At 34.7% G+C, this 20,746-nt stretch overlaps 1 protein-coding gene across 1 annotated transcript in view; it reads left to right on the forward strand.

Annotated features, from left to right (window-relative positions):
- The window catches only part of NELL2 (neural EGFL like 2), a 200,001-nt gene that overhangs the window by 111,458 nt on the left and 67,797 nt on the right, over nt 1-20,746 (forward strand). The window contains exons 11-12 of the mRNA XM_036761454.1: nt 6,822-6,924; nt 16,794-16,922. Of these exons, the coding sequence (XP_036617349.1) occupies nt 6,822-6,924; nt 16,794-16,922 (232 nt within the window). The remainder of the gene's footprint in view (nt 1-6,821; nt 6,925-16,793; nt 16,923-20,746) is intronic.

Genomic DNA, 20,746 nt, shown 5'->3' on the forward strand with positions numbered 1-20,746 from the left:
AGAATCCAATTCACAAGAGTTTTTGTGAGGATTAATTGAACTAATGTGTATGTAGAGTGTACATAAATGTATGCTGATATAGACTGAACATTCAAATCTGCATTGGTTGTAGAAATGGTTCAAATATTTGCACTACTCTAATGTTTTTTAAGTTTATAATTTTATTGGTTTGCTTGAATTCAGTAGTTATATTTTAACCATCATTTCATTGTCTGCAATTTATTACAGTTAGGGAAGCAAAGCTGTTTTTGGAACCCAAACTTCTTTATTATGAAACCTATTTGGATTCTGCCTAAATTCTCTCCATTTCATGTCCTACAACTCCAGTATTGTCAACCTTTTGCCACCTATCATTTTCCTTTTTGCCTAGGGATTACTTACATCAGTCCCTGATGTTTTCCTTACTCTTTGTGGGTTGGAATTTTTTTTGCCTTGAACTAAGAAAGAAATGTATTATTACAATGTAATTTTAATAGTATTAAAAAATTTTATTTTAGACAAATACTAAAACATAAATAATGCGTTCATCTAAATTGAAGATGGGTAGTTTCAAATTTTAAATACGTAAAAATATTTAAGGTATTGTTGCATTTCTATGGTTTAAATGTTGTTAAGAATTGTACTTAATTTAGAGTTGACGTTGTTAACTAAAACAAGGAGTTTTTTTAAGAATCAAATTCTTATTGACACTGTGTGAAGTCTTGAATTTTATAAGTCTGGGTGGGACCAGGGACAGAAGATAAGGTAGACGGAAATTTTAGGACTCACGATGGGGGGCAGAGACAGGTGTTTTTTTTTTTGGAAGCAGACTTTGGGATGCCTTCAGGTTAAAAATTTGGGACTGCTTTGAAACACTGCCCTTCCCTCCCCACTCTCCCTCCCCTCCTTAGTCTAGATAAGAAGGGGAGTCTTACATTTTCAACCTGGTAGAAGGGAAGTGGGGGGTGGGGAGGAGCAGCAGTTATTGAGATTTAAGTTTTACTGAAAGAGAGAGAACAGCAGGGGTCTGAAACTAGCCAAATTCCAAACCTGGCTTTTTAAAGTCTGCAGAACTCATTTCTAGTGATTGGTTTTCAGGGTATAAGATTAGAATTTGAGATGTGGGTCCTGCTAAAGTTCTGATTAGTGAAACTTGCCATTTGATGTAAAAGAACCTGCCCTCTGGAGGAGATGATATGATGCTGCCCTTTTTAGGTAAAGGGAAAAAGAAGTTTGTGAAATAAAGATACAAATATAATGTTGAATCATTATCCCATCGACTAAGGCTGGAATTTAAAGTTACTGTGTATCTATGTGCAATAAGGTCCTTAACTGTTTCAAAGAGTTGTAAGAGCAATTAGGTATTAATACAAATGGTGTAATTAATTACTGGAATTAAATTACAGATGTTTTCAGTTTGGGGAAAAGAATTTCAGATAAGTTGTAGGATACTTTTGCATTGACGAGAAAAATTAAATGTGGCTGTTTGGATTTGAATTCATTCCATGGTCTAAAATGTAAGATGAAGTTAGTGTTTGATCCTATCATATTTATATGGTTCAGTTCTTGAAGTAGATCTCATTCTTTCAGATCAGGCATAGTTAGAGAAGAATAGGAAAGCCTGGGAAACTGATGCAAATGTGTTAGAGCAATAACTTATGATCTTAATAGAAAGATTTTATAAACAAGGATAGAAGTACATGTGAGCTACTTAAGGCTCACTTTAAAGATGTTCCTTAAGCAATGTGAGATTATGGTCGTATCTTAAATTGATTATTGGAACTTGCTATTCAAAGATCTAATGTGACTGCTTTTCTGAGTCAAACTCCAGGTGTGAATATCAAGGAAGGCTATCTGAGCCACTGATTCATGATGCCAGCAGCCCTGTGAGGGGCAAAAGTATGAACCGCAGGTATGATTTCATGGGAAGGTCGAGAGGACAACTGTTCCGCCTCTGCTCAGGTGGGACTCTCTTGACTTGATTCCTTCATTGAAACCTGGCAGACTTTAAGCCTGGTAAATGCAGTTTGCAGTTTGGCATAACTTCTGCCTGGATTTGACATGTAGTTGTGGAAATATTGTTCCCTTACTATAAGTTACATCCCTAATCTCTTAGTAGCAAATTTCTATAAGCAGAAGGTTTTGTAAGTACTGTAACAAATCTATTAAAATAATTGATTATGGAACATCTTAGATTACTATAGAACTGGGACTAGCGTTCCTGTGTGTGGTCCTGTATAAGTTAGGGTCCTTTAATTCTTTGTAATAGTATGGAGACAATTCACCAAACAAAACTTTGCCAGGACCCACGTCTCAAATTCTAATCTTATACCCTAAAAACAAATCACTAGAAATCAGCTCTGCTGACTTTAAAAAGCCAGGTTTGGAATTTGGCTGGTTTCTGATCCCTGCTGTTCTCTCTCTTTCAGTAAAACTTAAATCCCAGTAACTGCTGCTCCTTCCCCCCCTTCCCTTCTACCAGGTTAAAAAGGTAAGGCTCTCCCGTCTTATCTAGACTAAGGAGGGGAGGGAAAGTGTGGGGAAGGGCTTGTAAGAATATTATTTTGTTATTTGGTTAATATCATGCTTGTCTAAAGTTTTGTTACAATCATTAATGTTAAAAGAAGAATGGCTTGTGGTTTCTTTTGTAAATGCCTTAAAAGAAACATGGCATGACTAAAAGTTTATTATTTTATATGTACTGTGTTAAAATTGATTATTGTATTTATGTACGTACTGGTGCTTGTTATTAATTCCTTATTGAAATCTCATCCTCCTGGTGAGGAAATTAATAATGGATTAATGTAAAGTATAAGAAACGTAGTTCTGATTGTGATAATTGGCCAAGGTTCCAATTTTGAATTTGTAAAAATGATCAGGGTATAAGAATTAAAATTGGTAACGTAAAAATTGTGCTAAGGTCACTTTTGTAGGAGCATGGCAAAAAAGCTGGTTCCTACCAGAAGACAAGAACAAGAAGATGCTGAGATGATGTGCTGGAGATGGCTGGAAAAAATACCAAGGACCAGAGGACTTCATTGATGTTGTTCCCTGCCAGACAGCTCTATGGGAAGAGACTTTCGAATCTTAAACGGACAATTTCATTTTTGTTTTCTTTTGGGTCTCTGTATCTGTATTTATAAAGGGGACTTCCCTCTTTGATCAACCCTTGCCATATTTACTTAAAGGGGTGGTGGTCAAGGGGAAGAATTCAGATGATAAAGAGAGTAAGGGACTATTACAGATGTGGAAACAAAATATGAATAAAAGAAAAGAGAGGGAGATTGTGAGAAATGGTGGAGCCCGTTTTGTTTCCACGGAGTAAAAAGCATCTCCCCCTCCCCCAACTTTAGCAGAAATTAAGTCAGGTAGTCACCAATCAGAGCTTGAATCTAGCAGTGACTAGGCTTCTGATAGGGTTAAAGGTTAGAGGCTTACATGCTTAAGTTGCTGTTTGAAGGAAGCATGAGGTGGGCAGTTTAGGGGGTTGCATCTGGCCAATGAAGAGCCAGGCAGGAGATTCAAATTAGGAGCCAATAAAAGGACTGGCATTTGTCTGAGTCCCTTGTACTTTCTCCTGTACTCTGTTCAGGGGATGTACCCATTTATTCAGGAGGAATAAACATAAGATATAATTAAAAACTTCTTGGCCTTCCAATGAGTATTGTTTATTCCTAGACAATCTAAATATGTTTCTAATACAGGTAAGCATTCTATCCTTATTGAGTCCCTTGTAACTGGTCATTGGTTTGTATCTTATATTCTTCTTATCTCTTGTATGTCTGTTGAATTCAGGGTGGTTGTTTTTATTTTTTAACAGAGTCCTGAAAGTGTAACAGTTGATCCAACATCCATTTTTTGTCCTTTCAAAATCATACTTAACTTTGCTGGATATGATATTTTTTGCTGGAGGCTGAGTTCTTTTGCTCTTTGATATGAAATGTTCCAAGATCTGCAGTCTAGACACTAAAGTCACAAATACTAGGTCTTGTGTGATTTTAATTGTGGTACCATCATATGTAAACTGGTTTTTTTCTTGTTGCTCATCATATTTTGTCCTCGATTTGGGGGTTTCAGAATTTAACTGTAATATTCCTCTGAGTTTTCCTTGTAGGATCTTTTTCAGGTGGTGATTGGTGGATTTTTCCTATTTCTACTTTCTCCCCTTGTTCTAATGTTTCAGGAAAATTTTCTTTAATTATTTCTTATATGATTGTATCAAGAGTCTTTTTTTGATCAGAACTTTTGGGTAGTCCAATTATTCTTATGTTTTCTCTTCTTGATCTGTTCTCTAGATCTGTTGTTTTTCTTATGAAATGTTTTACATTCTCTTCTATTTTTTCATTATTTATATTTTTTTTATTTCTTTATCTCTTATAACTTCACTGGCTTCCCCTTGCCCAATTCTGATTTTCAAGGAATCATTTTCTTCATTAAGATTCTGGATTTCCCCTTCTCATTGGTTGACTTTCTTGTCATAATCTTCTTGTTTTTCTTGTATTATTCTTGTTTTTCTTTTTAATTTTTCCTCAATCTCTCTCATTTGATTTTTAAAGTCTTTTTTATGTTCTTCAATGGATTCTTTTTGAGTGGGCGACCATTTGATATTATTCTTTAGGGTAGAAAAGGGTTTCTTTGCTTCAGTACCCTCTCTGAAGACAAACCCTAGTCCTCACTACTCCCATAGCTTTCTATGGTTGGATTCTTTCTCCTTTGCCTGTGCATTTGATGGGGTAATAATTTAGCTTTTTTATAATCACCTCTAGTCTTGGGGCATGGGGAATGGTATCTCTGGCCTCTGGTCCTCTTCAATTCTCCCCTCTGACTTTGAACTCAAACCAAGACATCCAACCTCCTGTAAGTGCCTACAGCCAGCAGTGTCCTCACCCCACTGCTTCTTCACTCACCCAGTCTCTCTGGCATTCCTTGTCAGCAGAGGTTCCCTTGAAATTCCCCTGTTCAGATGCCCAATTCCTCTCAATGTCCCAGGGTAAAAGTTCCTGTGGCAGCTGAGGCAGAACCCAGCTAACTCCAGAGTTTGTGGCTTGCTATTTAAGCAGCTTGTTGCTTGTTGTTAAAGCAGACCTAGCCTGGAGGTGTTTACTCTTCACAGGGAAGAAATCTAGTCCTGGGATTTTCCTTCAGGTCTTTTCCAATTGTCCCAAGAGGACCCCTGTTCTGCCTCTATTCTTACTTGTTCTCACAGCTCTATTTTTGCCCAGAGATGCTGTTTTATCTCTTTTGTGACAGAAAATCTTGAGAGTTTAAAATTTTCTGACCTACTCCACCATCTTCCCAGGAAACTCTCCTGTTGTTTTAATATTAGTACAAGTACATAGTAACTTTCAAGATGAGACCACCAGATTTGGAGTCATTGTCAACACTAAAGGCAGAGTAGGTTTTGACTCCAAGATGATGTAAAAGCCAATACTTGCTTCTAGGTCACTCCTGACATTATTAGACAAATATATTCATTTATTGACTTATTAATTTATTTAGCATTTCTTAAACATCTTCTATCTTTGATGTACTGTACTTCTTTTTGTTTTCACAATAATAATATGTGGCTAATAAGTGGTTCTTGCTTTTAAACAGCTTACAACTAGCAGATATCTAAATTCATAATTATGTAGAAAATGAATTAAATTTGGGATTTTTTTCTTATGTTAGGCATCTATGTATATGTATTATTTATGTTGTAACCCTCACTACTCATGCTTAAATATGACCCTCAACCAGGAGATCCAGCCATTTATTTAAATAGCTCTAAGGAAGGAGAATTTGAATATGGGCAGTAGCATCTAACATCTGGTCCCAGTGATGAATAGTCTCCAGACCATTGCCAGCTAAAATCTCAATTGATTACAGAGTAAATAGTGGTGTCTTTGCTTTTTGTCTGTTGGCCCTAGAAAGAGTGGAGAAGAATTTGAAATGTTCACTGAAATATTATTTTAAATAGCATCTAGTCAGGAAACTTGATCATGGTAAAGTATAGCCCATTATTTCAATGGCTGTGATCTCAAAAAACATCTTTCACCTGATTTGTGCATTGATGATACATTCACAGAATTAGACTGGACAGTAATCTAGGAATTGTGCTGCCACTATCCTAGATGTTACCATATCCTTTGAAAACAGATATTCTGGCTGCCAATTGGCCAGGGCTATCAAGATTGAGAAATATCAGATGGCCTGTCAGCATCTGACTTAGGAAGGCTACAGAGTATAATATGATGTAATTATAGTGGGGGCCCTAGGAAAATGGGATCCAGCTAAGGAAGAAGTTTATGGCATGGGACTTCATCAGATGAATCAGGAACGTGTACATGAAACATATAACAGGAATTCAAAGTGAGCTCTTGAGATGAATATAGTGAGAAGAGATTATATATCTTTATCAATTTATATACAATGTTCTATAATGTTTCTTTGATTTATTTTGTGATTTAAATGTACAAATGGAATATTTATTTCTTTAAATTTTATATTTCACTTTTAACATTACTGGGTATTTGATTATTTATCCCTATAAAATGTGATGTGATAAAAAACTACCTCTAAGACTGTTAATTTTAATATCAGTTGAATAAAGCATAAATATCTTTTCTTATTCTTGGATTCATTGGATCACAACCTGATAGATGTGGTTTTGTGTAATTTTCTCGAAAGACTATGCCAATACACCAAGGAGGAGGGTGTTTAGTAATTTAAGTTAAGCAGGGAACATTATGGCTTATTCCAACAAGTTCAGGGTCAACCTTATTCCAGAATTATCATAGTCAACACAAAAAAGAATTATGAAATATTGATTGCTCTTGTATAATGAAATTTATGTCTAACAGGACAAAACAATGAAGTTTGTTGAGAACTCAGTTTGCCAGCCCTTGAATTGTCCAGATTCCCACCATATTACTTTACCTCATAGCTGCTGCAAAGTTTGCAAAGGTAAGTTGAAAATAAGTGATGGTTTATGTGCATATTTTCTTTTTGTTACTTAGTTCTTATTGACATTCAGTAGGTTTCTTTATGAGAAAACTATTTGCAAAGAATCATAATTTTCTACTAAAAAGAATCCCTTCCCTTTTGCTTAATTTCAATAAGATGGCTTTCCTTATTGCCTTAATCTTCTTACATTGGGCCTTTCACCAATTCTGAATCGCTCTTATGGCCAGCTTTCTTATTTTGTGCTCTTGGGCTTCAGAAAATTTCTGGAGAAAGCCAAAGAGCCAAAAATGTATAGTAATACTTTTATAGCACCTCTTCTGGGGTCACTAGTCCAACTTGCACTATACTGCCAGGTTAGGATAATGGAGAGAAAACATCTATTTTCTCCAGGGTTTTAGGATAACAAGAAATAGAAGCAAATTACACAGGTTGTGAACCATAAATAAACCATAAATAAAATTGACCACATTAATAATAAAAATAACAAATATTATGTGATTATATTAAGAAATGAAGAAAACACTTTTCATGAGAAACAAAATTCGTTTCTGTTGAAGACATATGTTATATTAAAACATAGGAATAAATGTAGCTTTCCTTAATGACAAATATTATCCATGAAAGGTTAAGTGATTTGCCAGGAGATACATAGCATTTGTCAGAAGTAGGACTTTAAACCAGACCTTGTTGATTCCAAAGCAGTATCTTCATGGAAATATATAATTATATACATGTTTTGTTTTCTTTCAATTTTACTAGAGAAGTCATTGAGGTACATATTAAAAGGAGATGCAACTTGAGCTTTCATAAAATCTCATTAATAAAACTTTTATGTATCCACATATGTTAGCATGAATGGGATGAGTGATAAGAAGAACTATGTAGATGCACGTGAAAGAGAAATTGATTCACTTAATAAATATTTATTGGGTGCAAGATACTGTAGGTACTAAGAGAGAGAACATTAAACATGATTTTTTACATAACAAGCTTGTCATGTGGTAAGAATGATGATATACACACAAATGAACATATTATAAAGCAGAATATTCCAAACATCTATTACAACTTTTTAAAAAAAATCCAACTGATATAGAGACAAACACATTGCCTTTTACTGGACTTTCTGCTAGTCTATATTTAATTTTTGAACTTTTTGAATTTTGAGATTAAATTGTGTACATATCACCAAAATAAATAGTTTTTTAGTTTATTCAGTCGCTTGGGAGAATTTGATGCCAAAGCAGTTTGCTATGACATTTAGCCAGAAGAGGAAATGAAAGGACAACAAAGAACTAAAGATTTTAATTCAGTCAATATGGAAGGTGAGGCAAGTATTCTAAAGTTCATGGAAATTGCATGGTACTTCTGTTTCTTCCATAGTCAATTACAGCTACTTGTGTACAAAATGTAGGTTTGATTCTCTGACAATAAGAGGGATAGAGATATAGTTCTACACTCAAATTATTAAGGAAAATAAAATATTCTTTGAAAAATAGAAAAAAGTTCAAAAGAAAGAAAAATAATCTTAAAGAAACAGAAAGTTTAAACCTATGTTAGGAGATTGGAGGGTAGAAGAATATGACAGAGTTGGAAAAGAAAAAAAATCTTATAATTATTGGACTCCATAGCAGGTTTGTGGTGCCCCTATGAAGGGAGCAGTGCCCTCTCTGAGGAAGAAGGTGGCTAGCTTCCTGTACTTCATAATGTAATGATGGATATTTAAGGAGGAAGAGTGAAGTGGTCATCACAGGCAGAGATTAGTTCTAGGGAATAGCTGAAGAATACTAAAGTAGTCATACTAACCTGAGATGAACAATTAGGGTGTACTATTTTTGCTACCTTCCAAGAGTGTGTATATAACAATATTAGCAACAACATAATAATAATAACAATAATAGCTAGCATTTATATAGTGCTGCCATGTGTCAGGCACTGTTCTAAGCACTTTATATTTATCTCAATTGATCCTCACAATAATCCTGTGAGGTAGATGTTGTTATTATCCCCATTTTATAAATGAGGAAACTGAGACAAACAGAGGGTCACACAACTAGTAAGTATCTGAAGGTGGATTTGAACTCAGGATCTTCCTGATTCTAGGCCTGGAACTCTTCCAGGAACAATGTCTTCTTCTCTATATGAGTCAGATTGGAATTTGAGGGGATGCCCATCAATTGGGGAATGGCTGAACAAATTGTAGTATATGATTGTGATGGTATACTATTGTACAAGACAAGCAGGATGGTTTTAGAGAAACCTAGGAAGTCTGACTCTTTGCGATGCCATTTGGCAAGAATACTAAAGTGAGTTGCCATTTCCTTCTCCAATTCACTTAACAGATGAGGAAACTGGGGCAAACAGGGTGAGTTGCCTAGGGTCACACAGCCAGTAAAGGTCTGAGGCCAGATTTGAACTCAGGTGTTCCTGACTTCAGGTCCTATACTTTAACAACCTAGTTGCCCAAAATCTAGGCTACACCTCTCTAATTGAAGACTTAAACCCCAGTCTCACATGTAAGAGTTGAGCAATAATCACACAACTTTAACAATGAGGATGGTGACTTCCAATACTACATATAAAAATATTGTGAATTACATTTTACACTTAGATCATAAATTCAAGATTAATCAATCAATAAGCATTTGTTAAGCATGTATCATATGACAAGCACTGTTCTTAGCACTGAGGATACAAAGTCAAAAAAATCATCTTTTACCTTTAAGGAAATTATATTCTACTGGTGAATCTAATATGTATATACAAATAATTCCAAAATTATTGGGGGAGGACCAGGCACTACAAGTTAAGAGGATCAGGAAACGCTACTTGAACTAAACTTTGAAGAGAACTAGTTATTTTGAAAGGCAAAAGTGAGAAGCAAATGCATTCCAGGGATAGGGGCCAATTTAGGCAAAGATGGAATCAGGAGGAGGAATGTCACATTGGAGGAACAAGAAACCCAATTTGAGATAGTTTAGCTAATGTGACAGATAAGAAGGCCAGAAAGATAAGTTGGAAGTAGGTTGTGAAATTTTAAATGCCTAAGAAGTGAGTTTGTATTTGCTTTTAGAGGCAAGGCCTCTCAGAAGTTACTGTTGTTTCCTAAATTTTAGCCCTTTTGTTAGACTTGTGCTTTAGGAATATCAGTTTGATAGTGTAATATTAATTAAGGTGGGACTTTTTTTTTTTTTACTGTTTTCTCTTTCGGAGCACTTATTTAATCAAGTGCCCTTGATGAGTCTGGCCTTTGTTTCTTTGATTAAATTAGGAGTCTTTGATGACCTCCTTGCCCCAAGGGAAAGCCTGGTTTGCATGGGTTTGAGTGACATGTTGTGATGCCAGAGGCTTTTAGGCCAGATGGATTTGAGTCCCAGGTTTGTAATGCTTTTAGGTCACTTGGGTTTGAGTCCCACATTGGGATGCTCTTTGATCCTGAGCAAGATATACAAACCCAGAGGATGGCATTCTCCTTTGGGGCTCTCAGTCACTGGAAGAGTGGCCTGGAACTCTGGGCAGCCATTTTAAGAGCCTCCTGGCTTGTAAACCCAGATGTTGATGCTTTCCCGGTAACGATGAATTGTGATTTGGTCTGTTTATATCGTGTATGTTTGTAATTTGTTTGTATTTGCTCTGAAGCTCAGGTTGCTGGCTTTTCTTCCTGAACTAACTGAGTGATATTTGTATGTTGGATTAAAGTAAGATTGTTACCCCCTTAACGTTGCTTTCTTTAGTAGAGCAGATCAAAAGAACCTGTATTGGTGGCCTTCTGCGTGCTGTTTGTGGTTGGTTTTACACAGCCACAGTAGCTGCTAGCTGGATTGTTGCCACAGATAGCTATGTGTGGGATGGATCAGAGAGAAGAGAAATTCAAGGAAATAAAAGAAAGAAAACAATTGGGAAGTTATTGCAGTAGTCCAGGGATGAGGCTGTTATGTGAGTGCAGAAAGGGGGACACATACAATACATGTTACAGAAGCAGAATTGACAAGAGTTGGCAACTGGAAATGGCAGTGAAGGAGAGTGAAGTCAACTCAGTGCCTTCAAGGACGATTGTGCCTGGACAGAAATAGGGAAGTACAGAAAAGTGGTGAGTCAGCTGAAAGATAATGGGTTTTGATTTTTAAAAATTGCTGGGAGAATTGGAAAGCAGTTTGGCAGAAACTAGGCATAGACTAACATCTCACGCCTTGTAACAAGATAATGGCCAAATGAATACATGATTTAGGCATAAAGGATATCTTAAGTAAATTAGGAGAGCTTGGGAAAACACACCTGTCAGATCTGTGGATAAGGGAAGAATTTGTGAATGAACAGGAAATAAACAGGATCACAGGAAGTAAAATAGGAAATTGTGATTACATGTAATTAAAAAGCTTTAGCACAAACACAACTAATACAGTCAAAATTAGAAAGAAAACAGGAAACTTTGAGGAAAATTAACAGCACATTTGTCTGATAAAGGACCCATTTCTTAAATATGTGGGGAATGGAGGCAAATTTATAAAAAGAAGAGCCTTTCCCCAGCTGATAAATAGTCAAAGGATATGAACAGGTCAGTTTTCAGAATAAATCACAGCTATCAATAGTCACGTGAAAAAAAATGTTCTAAATAATGATTAGAGAAATGCAAATTAAAATAACTGTGAGATTCCATCTTACACCTATTAGATTGGCTATGTGATGGAAAAGGAAAATGATGAGTGCTGGGGGATTTGGAAAATTGGAACATTGATGCCCTGTTGGTGAAGTTGTGAACTAATCCAACCATTTTGGGGGAACAATTTAGAACTATGTTCAAAGAGCCATAAGCTGTGCATCCCTTTGACCCAGCAATACTACTACTAGCTCTGTATCTGAAAGAGATCAAAGAAAAAGGAAAAGAACCTATTTGTACAAAAATATTTATAGCAGCTCTTTTGTGGTGGCAAAGAATTAGAAATTAAGGGAATGCCCATCAATTGTGGAATGGCTGAACAATTTGTGGCACATGATTGTAATGGAATATTACTTACTGCCCTATAAGAAATGATGAGAAGGCTGATGTCAAAAAAACCTGGAAAGACTTTTATGAACTGATACAAAGTAAAGTGAGCAGAACCAGGAGAACATTGCATATGGTAACAGTTATATTATAAGGATGATCAACTATGAAAGATTTAGCTACTCTGATGAGGATAATGATCCAACACAATTCCAAAGGACCTATGATGAAAAATGCTATCCGCTTCCAGAGAGATAACCTGTGAACTCAGGATAGAGCTTAAAGCATAACTTTAAACTTTACTTTTCTTGGCTAATATGGAAATGTGTTTTATATGACTTCACATGTATAATTGATATCAAATTGCTTGCTTCTCAATTTGGAGGAAGACATCAGAGGGAAGGAGAGAGTTAGAACTCAAATTTTAAAAAATATTATTAATTTTTTACATGTAATTGATAAATATTTAATGAAATAATTTAAAATATGCCTAAAATAATGAATTCGGTTTTTAATATGTCATGTTTGAGATTACTAAGAAACATTGAGTTGGAAATGCCAATGGGTAGAGGAGCTCAGTATAGAGTGTGGATCTGTATATTTAGATTTGAGAATTATCTACATAAAGATTAAAATAGGAACTGATGAGATCACTAAGAGTGAGGATGTGCAAGAGAAGGCTTCAACACAGAACACTGGTGTATGCCCACACTTAGGGGGTGAAAGATGAATGGTGACAAATGAAAGGAGACTAATAAGGAATAGCAAGACAAATAGGAAGAGAATGAAGAGAAAAGAAAAATGTCACAAAATGCTGAGAACAGAGAGTGTGTAAGTTTTTAAAACATAAATTTTGATTAGTATTGTTTAATTATAGAGTTAATGTGTAAACTTTTCTTCCTGTCAAGATGGCTTTTTACCTAAAATAAGTTCTCTTCCCCCCCCAAAGAAGAAATGGGGTGGGAATACACATGAGACAGAGAATACATTTTAGCTTCTTTGAAAAGGGGGGCAGGGAATAAAACAACCAATGGAAAAGGATGGCAGAAATAATTCTCTTTTTTAACTTCTTAGGAATGTTCTTTTTTCATTAAAAGAGAATTTTTATTCACACCCTTCTCAGTTTTGCTTGTATTATTCTTATTTGTAAGGAAACTACTTGATGATGAGGACTGTTTCATTTTTTTTTTGCCTTTGTACTTCTGGTACCTAGCACCATGCCTTACCTACAATAAACACTTAATAAAAGTTTGTTGAATTGAATTAGATTAAGTTTAAAGAGATATTTAGGATCATGCCATCATAGGTTTAGAACTAGAAAGGACCTTAGAAGTCCAGTACACTTATTTTGCAGATCAAAAAACTCAGACTCCTGTATAGCGATACAAGATCTTGCGTAAGACCTTCTACTTACAATGTACAATAATATTCTTGCACAAGAAGATTTCTTTGACTTCAATTCTAGACAATATTTGCAAAGTGTCCTGGCATATAATGGTGCTTAATAAATGCTTGCTTCCTTGTTTTCCTCCATTTCCACTGAAAAATAAGACAAATCATTCTATAACATCTCTCCTAATCTATACCACATGATTATGTTTTGGGGGGCTTTGATTTAAGTTTCAAGATATTTGGATCCATATGATAATAAAGCTAATGTATTTTGCTTATTAATAGATGAATAAACCAACATACATTTAGTAAGGCAGCAACATTGATATTTTCATGATCTCAATTTTTAAACTAAAAATTTTTATTTCATGTGATTATTAATTTAGAGCTCTAAGTAACTTTGCAAGGCATTTAATTAAACACATTTATTTTTACAGATGAAGAAACTGAGGTCTAGGGAGATTAAAAATGTCTTAGACAAACAAGTAGTAAGTGGAAGAATCAGGATTCAAACCTCATCCTATAATTTCAGATCCAATGTTCTTTCCGTTGCATACAGAGCCACCCTAGTTAAATCACTTTACTCTGAGCTTCAGAAAGTATAACAAATCATTAGTAAGTATAAAACCATGCATAAAACTATACATGAGGCAATGTGGAAATGTGTGAATGATATGTAATCATTTAACTTCCATTAAAAATCCTCTACCTTATGTATTTCATTTGAACAACTTAGAGTGATCACTGAACAACTGCCTCAAAAGACAGAGATCCTGAGAAATAGTATGTGATTGATAGCATGGTTTACAAAGTCTTCTAGTTTTATTTCATATTGAAACAGGCCTAGGGTAGGTAGGTGGTACAATGGATAGAGCACTGGTCTTGGAGTCAGGAGGACCTTAGTTCAAATATGGTCTCAGACACTGACTGGCTGTGTGACCCTGGGCAAGTTAACTCTGATTGACTCTCTTAAAAAACAAGAGTGCTAAGATTTAAGAAGTCTTCATTATTTACAAAGTTTTGGCCTTCTCCAATAGTAGGCACAAGTTGATTTGAAGATACTCAGGGGGAAAATAAGCTAAAAAGGATATAATTTTCTTGCTTGGAAATCTATCTGCCAAGACAAACCTAGGACCTATATGAACATAATTACAAAACACTTTTCACACAAATAAAATCAGATCTAACAATTAGAAAAATATCAGTTGCTCATGGGTAGGCTGAGCCAATATAATAAAAATGATGACTATAGCTAAATTAATTTACTTATTCAGTGCCGTACCAATTAAACTACCAAAAATTATTTAATAGAGCTAAAAAAATCTTTACAGAATTCATCTGGAAGAACAAAAGGTTAGGAATATCAAGGGAATCAATGGAAAAAATTCAAAAGAAGGTGGCCTAGCCATACCAGATCTCAAACTATATTATAAACTGATAATCATTACAACTTTCTGGTACTGACTAGGAAATAGAGTGGTGGATCAGTGGAATAGATTAGGTACACAAGACACACAGTAGTAAATGACCATAGCAACCTAGTGTTTGATAAAACCAAAAACCTCAGTCTCTGGGACAAGAACTCACTCTTTGACAAAAACTGTGGGAAAACTGGAAAGTAGAATAGCAAGAAACTAGGTATGGGTCAACATCTTACATTATATACCATGATAATGTCAAAATGGCTACATGATTTAGAAATACAGGGTGATACAGTAAGTAAGTTAGGAGGGCAATGAATAGTTTACATTATGATCAAAGAAGATATAGAGAGCATTACAAAATGTAAAATGGATAATTTTGATTATATACTTTAAAAAGTGCACAAATAATGCAATCAAAATTTGAAGGAAAGCAGAAAACTAAGGGAAAATCTTTTATAGCAAGTATCTTTGATAAAGGACTTATTTCTCAAATGTATAGAGTACTAATTCAAATTTGTAAGAATGCAAATCATTCCCCAATTGATAAATGGTCAAAGGATCTAAACAGGCAGTTTTTAGATAAAGAAATCAAAGTTATCTATAGTCATATGAAAAATGCTCTAAATAACTATTGATTAGAAAAATGCAAATTAAAACAACTCTGAGATACCACCTTGCATCCATCAGATTGGCTAATATGGCAGAAAAGGAAAATGACATATGGGAGGGGATATGGGAAAACTGGGACACTGATGCACAGTTAGTAAAGCTGTGAACTGATCTAATCATTTGGGAGAACAATTTCAAACTATGCCCAAAGGGCTATAAAACTGTGCATGCCTTCTGATCCAACAATACTACTACTAGGTCTGTATCACAAAGTGATCAAAAAAAAGGTGAAAAGAACCTATTTGCCCAAAAATATTCATAGCAGCTGTTTTGTGGTGGCTAAGAACTGGAAATTGAGGGGATATCCATCATTTGGAGAATGGCTGAGCGAGTTGTGGCATATGATTGTGATGATGTTGTGGTATGAGAAATGATGTGCAGGCTGATTTTAGAAAAACCTGGGAAGATTTACATGAACTGAGGTAGAGTGAAATGAGGAGAACAAGGAGAACATAGCAATGTTATACAATGATCAACTGCGAATGACTTCACCTTTCTGAGCAATACAATGATCCAAGACAGTCTCAAAGTACTCATGATGAAAAATGATATCCACCTTCAGAGAGGGAGAACTGATGAACTCAGAGTACAAATTGAAGTATAATTTTCTCACCTTATTTTTCTTGCCTTTTTGCAATAAAGCTAATATGGAAATTTTAAAATGATATAATTAACCCTTGCTAACACATTCAAGAAGTATTGTCTGAATTATCCATTTCATATATTTAATATAGCATACCTTGATTACAAGCACCTTGCATTATATTTTGGAAGTGGAATTTTTCTCTGTAGATGATCATGCATCTGTACGGGAAGTCTTGATCCTTGACTCCAATAATTTTTATTCATTTCACTTACTTGAAATACATTTACGTGTGTGTGTGTGTGTGTGTGTGTGTCTGTGTGTCTGTGTGTTTGTGTGTCTGTGTGTGTGTATGCTTGAATACACAGTTATATACAATATATCCTGATTAACGAAAATAATGAATCCCATAAAGTAGTCACATGTAAAGTCATAATTACGTAAAATATGGTGATTAGTTGGAGTCCAATGGAAATATGCCATGCAAGTTTGAATAAAGTGACCACTTCATAGAATTCATTCATGTGCTAATAATGAAACTGGGCTATACAAAGGATATCTATTAGTTCTTTTCTCCAGAAGAGGCAAAGAAAACATTTCAACTAAAAACCTTCAGGAGAAATAATTTTATTTAGAAATAAGGTAGAACTTTTTGGCATTGAGTTCTATGATACTGGAGTATATAATCTGTTCCTTTGGGCAAGTGTAACAGTGAAGGAAAAATCACAAAGAAAAAATTTTTTAAAAGAAATCATAAAACAGGAAACATTTATTTGCTTTACTGAACTTTACCTGAAGTCATTTAATTTTCTTGTAGGTCATGATTTTTGTTCTGTGAGACATAACTGCATGGAGAATTCAATCTGCCAGAATCTAAATGACAGGGCAGTATGTGTTTGTCAAGAGGGTTTTCGAGCCCTTCGAGAGGACAATGCCTACTGTGAAGGTAATACTTTTCACTTTCAAGTAAACAAAGGTGATTATTTTATCTTTTGTAATTGCTTTTGAAATTGTTTGGTTAAAAATTTATCTCTTACCAATAAATGTGGCAAGTGTATGATTTTGTTTCTCCTATACTTTTTAAAAAATAGTATTATCTTTAATGTTAAGGTCATGTATTTATTTACAATGTATTTTGGAATATGTTGCATGATGTTAGTCTAAGCCTAATTTCTGTGAGACTGCTTTCCAGTTTTCCCAACAGTTTTTATCAAATAGGTAGTTTTTTAATAGGTAATTTGTGTTTTCTTTGTCAAACACTGGGCTATGTTCTCACTTTTCTAGTTTGTTCTATTGATTTATCTCTCTACTCTTTAACCATTATCAGGTGGTTTTGATAACTGCTGCTATGTAATACAGTTTGAAATCTGGAATTGATATTCCTCCTTCATGACTACTTTTTTCATCATTACCTTCATATTCCAGATCGTTTGTTTTAGCCAAATGAATTTTACTATTATTTTATCAAGTTCTGTAAAGTATTCTTTTGTTAATTTTCTTAGTATAATATTAAAAGTGTAAGTAATTTTGGTAGTTTTGTTATTTTTATGATATTGGCACAGACAATAGGAGGAAAACCCATCTTTAAGCTGTTCTTTATTTCCTTAAGGAGCACTTTTTAATAGAGTCTATAAAAGTCCTTTATGTGCTTTGGGAAGGTGATTCCCAAATATTTTATTCATTTTGTAGTTATTTGGAATGGAGTTTCCCTTGCTTTTATTGTTGCTTGTATTTTGTAATTATTATATAGAAATGTTGTTGGTTTTAAGACCTCATTGTGTATGTTAAAACTTTCCTGAAGCTATTGTCTCAATATTTTTGCTAATTCCCAAGGGTTTTCCAAGCAAACCATATCATCAGCAAATAGGGATAGTTTTCTCTCTTCTTTATCTATCTTTATTCCTTTAATTCCTTTCTTTTGTCTTATTGCAGTTGGAAGGGGCAGCTAGGTGGTGCAGTGAGTAGAGCACTGGCCCTGGAGTCAGGAGGACCTGAGTTCAGATCTGACCTCAGACACTTTATACACTTACTAGCTGTGTGACCTTGGGCAAGTTACTTAACCCCAATTTTCCTGCCTTTATCCTCTCCAAAAAAAGTTTACTTACTGCAGTTGCAAACATTTGCAGAACTATATCAAATAGTATGAGGGAGAATGAGGATTCTTGCTTTACTTATGTACTTATTGGAAAAAGTTCTAATCTATCTCCATTGAATATGATGCTTGCCTTTGGTTTTACATAGATTTTTAATATTAAAAAAGATCATTCTATGCCTATAATTCATAGGGCTTTGACATAAATGAATGTTGTACTTTGTCAAAGGCTTTTTTCTGAGTATGTGGAGATGATCGTGTGTTTTGTATGTTTTAATTTTAATATGATTAATTATGCTGATTGTTTTCCTAATGTTTCATACCTAGTATAAATTAATCTGATCTTAATGAATTACTTCTTGGATAAGGTTCTATAGTGTGATAGCATTTTGTTTAAAATTTTTGAGTCAGTGTTCAGATAGTGATATACAGTTTCCTTTCTGTGTTTTATCTTTCCTGTTTAGATATTAGGGCTTTATTTGTCTTCTAAAGGGATTCTGGTAGGGTGCTTTTTTTCTTATTTTTTGAGACTAATGTGATATATGAAAGTGAACCATTTTTTAGGAGTTTGATTGGATTCCCTTGTGAATCAATCAGTCAGGACAAGTACTTTTTTGTTAGTTTTTTTTTTACATCTAGAGCAATTTCATTTTCTGATATTAGGTTATTTAAGATCTCTACCTGATCTCCTGATGGTTTGGATATTTTATATTTTTCCCTGGGGTCACATGGCTTAAGGAGAAGAGAAAATGGACCATTCTCCTACCAGCTTAGTGCATAGTGCCTGTGAATAGGTAAACAATATCTCTACCCTTGGACATTACTGGAAAGAGAAAAAGTAATTATGACTCCACCAGGTAGAATTAAAAACAAAACCACTTCCATCTACATAGCCAATGGAAAACATGGCAAGAGAATACAGAAGGTCTTCTCCCAGAAGCACATTCCTGTCATCTTCCACATGGATACTTTCATCCTAGGTGGTCTGGGCATATCTATACAACTAAAAAGTTTTTTTTTCTTTTCTTCCACAAATAAAACCAGTAAAGCTTAATTGGAAAGAAAAGCAGGTAACCAGCAAAAGTCTTTACAGCAAATTTTCTCTGATAAATGTCACATTTCCAAGATATATAAGGAATTGATTCAAAATTGTTGGAATAGCAGTTGCTCCCAAATGCTATAAAGTCAAGTTATGTGAAAAGGCAGTTTTCAGAGGAATAAATCCAAGTAATCAATAGCCATATAAAAAAATAAGTGTTTCAAAAAACTGATAGCAAAATGCAAATTAAAGTATCTCTAATGTCATCATAAACTCTTTATTCTCATCTTCATATCTAATCTTTTGCTAGATCCTGTTTATTCTACCTTTGCAAGATCTTTCATCTAATGTCCCTCTCTCTTTCCCTATCACTGCCACCACCCTCTTACAGACCATCCTCATTTCACACCTAGAATATTGAAATACCCTTCTGGCCAGTCACCCTTCCTCAAGTTTCTCTCCACTTCAATCTATCCTCCTTTTAACTTTCAAAGTGATAGAGACCTAAAATTATTTTCTATAGATATATGTTTGCCTATGTCAGTCTTCTAATCAATAGACTCATGATTCCCTCTTTATAAGATCAAATATAAAATTCTTTCTTTGATTTTTAAGGTCCTTCACAACCTAGCCTCTTCTTACATTTCTAATCTTCTTCTACTTTATCCCTCTCCACATGCAATGCTCTCCAATTCTACTGGCCTTCTTGCTGTTACTTGAACATGATACTTTATCTTCCAACTCTGTGTCTTTTCACTGGCTGTCTTCTATTCCTGAAGTTTTCTCCCTCTTCACTACTGCCTCCTGGATCCCCTGATTTTCTTTCAGATTCAGTTCAAATTTAGCCTTCTGCAAAGAGCCTTTTAAAGTCTTTCCCAACTATTCGTGTTTTCTCTGTGCAGTTAACTCCAAATCATTCTGTATATATCTTTTTGTATATAATTGTTTGCACATTGTCATGCCTCCCCTTCTCCACCCGCCTCCACAGTCACCATTAGAATGTAAGTGTCTTGTGGGCAAGGACATTTTTTTTTGCCTCCTTTGTATCCCTAAAGTCTAGCACAGTGCCTGGCATAAATGCTTTATAAGTGATTGCTGACTGATTGGTTGGATACATTAGTTCTCCATCTCTGGCTAATGATCATCATATATATATATATATATATTTTCAGTATGTATTCTGATTTGTTAAAAAGTTAAATGGGGTTTGGAAAATAGTGCAGCAGATACTAGAAACCTAAAACTATTTGAGAACACAGTTTGAAAACAGTAAATTTCAAAAGACCAGAAATATTTGGAATATAATCAAAATGCGAAAAGTTTGCAAATACTGTATTTAAATGACAAATAATCCAAATGATAGTGTGTAGCCTATTCAAATGACTTCATCTTATCATGCCTAGTTTAACCCCTGTCCAATGCCTGCTGATCCCTTCTCACTGATGAAAAACTATGTGAAATACTGAGCAAGCCCCTCCCTCTTTGCAGTGGATGTTTGAGACAAAAGGACAAAGCCACTATGCCCTCTCCAAAGGAAAGGCTTTTACATTCTAGAGATAAAGATTGTTCTCTTTGGTAGTATGTCTACCATCTCCAGGTCAAAAGACTGTACATTAGTTCCTAATGAATGACTTTCTGG

This window comes from Trichosurus vulpecula, chromosome 5, assembly GCF_011100635.1.
Source record: "Trichosurus vulpecula isolate mTriVul1 chromosome 5, mTriVul1.pri, whole genome shotgun sequence".
Lineage (NCBI taxonomy): Eukaryota > Metazoa > Chordata > Mammalia > Diprotodontia > Phalangeridae > Trichosurus > Trichosurus vulpecula.